Source organism: Condylura cristata, unplaced genomic scaffold, assembly GCF_000260355.1.
Source record: "Condylura cristata isolate star-nosed mole 26May11 unplaced genomic scaffold, ConCri1.0 scaffold00012, whole genome shotgun sequence".
NCBI classification, from domain to species: Eukaryota; Metazoa; Chordata; class Mammalia; order Eulipotyphla; family Talpidae; genus Condylura; species Condylura cristata.
This window is the reverse complement of record NW_004567113.1, coordinates 18,207,614-18,209,981: the sequence shown is the minus strand read 5'-3', so window position 1 is coordinate 18,209,981 and position 2,368 is coordinate 18,207,614. Positions and strand designations below refer to the sequence as shown.

General features: G+C 36.1%; 1 protein-coding gene across 1 annotated transcript; it reads right to left on the bottom strand.

Moving 5' to 3' along the window:
* Positions 1-231: 231 nt before the first annotated feature.
* On the bottom strand, positions 232-1,979 carry CXCL11 (chemokine (C-X-C motif) ligand 11). The gene is made up of 4 exons (XM_012724141.1): positions 1,919-1,979; positions 701-827; positions 535-607; positions 232-312 (listed from the first exon to the last, which is right to left on the bottom strand). The coding sequence occupies exons 1-4, from the start codon at positions 1,977-1,979 to the stop codon at positions 271-273; spliced, it is 303 nt and encodes a 100-aa protein (XP_012579595.1). The 3' UTR covers positions 232-270.
* Between the last annotated feature and the right edge of the window lie 389 nt (positions 1,980-2,368).

The window sequence follows — 2,368 nt, the reverse complement described above, 5'->3', positions numbered from 1 at the left end:
AACACTAGTAATGAAGTTTCCATTGTAACTGTAGATTATAATATGGAATGTAGAGGAAGTACAGAAGATAGTTCCTAGAGACAGAAATGTTCTCATTAGCACAACAGAGTATAGTTATAAGCATCAAATCTCTGGAAGGTTCACAGAGGTACAAATGAATAAATGTGCATTGCGCCAGGCAGGAGAAAGTCAGATTATAGCTGAAATCCTAGCATTTTGGCATTCATAGTTAAAGTTGTTCTAGGCTTTCAAATTCTCATTTCCAGGACTTCATACATTTTGATATTTTGAAAGTTTGACTCTTTGAGCTCTCTGTAATGAGAAAATAATTAAGAGTTTTATAAATTTAGACCATTGGTATTTCCCAGTGATAAAGTTTATATACAAAAAATAAAAGCAGACAGAAGATAATTATAACAAAGACCCTTTATTAAAATACTTCACATAGAACCTGCAGTTGTTAGTTTTTTTTTTTAAAGGATCTATCTTGGATAAAAAAGATTTTATAAAATGGAAATAAATCTAATAACCTACCTGGATGATAGCTTTTCCTTGTTTTGATGTTGGATTTAGGCATCTTTTACCTTTATGTAATTTCAAGGTGATGCTGTGAAGGGAAGATCCAAAAGTCTTCAATTTTGGATGGAAAAGCATAAGCAAATAGCCTCCACTGTTTTCATTTTTAGAGTGCATTACTTACATCACTTCTGTTTTATCACAGATGTTGGTTGGGTAAAGTACGGCGGCTTTCTCAATATCTGCCACTTTCACTGCTCTAACTCCAGGTCCAGTGCAAAGACAGCGTCCTCTTATGAACATGGGAAAGCCTGGAATAGATCACAGCATTGGTTAATGAAGCCTCTACATGCAGCAGATAGCTGTGATTATCTTCTTGATGAAGAATGTAATTTCATTAAAGAAAAAGAGTAATTTGTCAATTAACACTTCACATTGCTGTTGCTTAGAAAAGAACTTAGGAAAGATGCTGACGTTTATATTTCTCTTTAAATTTGTAATAAACTATTTAAGAATAAAGGGAATCAGGCCCTCCCTGGTGGCACAGCGGGTTTAAGCACAGCACTGAGAATCTAAAGCTACTTCCACATGAGTTCGATTCCCACCTGTCCCGGAGGAGATCACATGGTGTGGCAGACCTCTCCTGACCCGCCCGCTGCTCCCCTCAGCAGTGTGCTTTGTCGATCTGCCTGTTCTGCTCCCCACTCTGTCTCTGGTGAAACCTCTCACCGCCCCTGAGCCTCTGACCTGTATCCCAGTTTTGTATGCACAAATAAATAAATCTTAAAAAAAAAAAAGGGAATCATCAAAGCTTATTGAAAGTTAAGTATACTTTTATGCTGAAGTATTTTTCCAGGAAGCTATTATTTCATGTTAAATCTCTTTAGTAGACATTTAGAACTATTGTTAGAGGCTCTTGTTAGATTTTGTAGCCTAATATAAAATGTCATGGTTTATCATCTCTAGTGTTAATAATCACCTCTAGTGCCTTAAACATTTCCAACATTCTCTACCACAGCTGTAGTAACTTCTAACGTATAAGGTAAAATTAAAAAACTCAATCTCTTTTTTTTAATAATAGTTTATTTTTACATCATTTTGTGCATTTTTTCCTTCTCAGTTGTAATCCCCTTGGGCTTCCCATCACCAAATCACCCATGTGCCATCACCAAAGTCCAGTGCACTTCCCTCTCCCCACTGTTTTTGATTCCATTCCCCACGCCACCCTCATAAATTGTCTCTGGTATATAACTGTTCATTATTATTATTATTATTTTCTCGCCTGGTTCATTACACTCCTGCTATGAGTGAAGCCATTCGGTATTAAAAAACTCAATCTTTTACAATAAAAGTGGAAGACATTTGAAGCCAAAAAAAGTTGAGAGAAGTATATAAATGTTACCTTGAATGGTTGTAGCACAGAGTATCATGGCCAAGATTATAGTGATGCCCGTCACATTCATGTTTATTGCCACTGTTGCTTCAGCTTTGTCAAGTTTTCTTCAAAGATGTAGAAATCTTGAACATGAAAAGTCCATGCTCAGCCTTTATAGGGCATTTTATACCCCCTTAGGCCTTTTATGACAACTGGAATTTCCCTCTTTGAATCATGCTCCTTTCTTCCCAGAGTTTCTATTTTCACTTAAATACCCTTTTATGTTACTGTGCTGAGAGTAATATGAATGTGAAAGTACTTCATAAAGAGTAAATAGCTGTGTAAATACTGGAATCATTGCATGTGGCTGGATGCAGCCTTATCGAAGTAACATTTCCTAGAAATGGTTTAGTTATTGGATTACCTTGAACTGTGGAATTCTGATTGTTACTCATTCTTTCTTCCACTAGGAAAGGT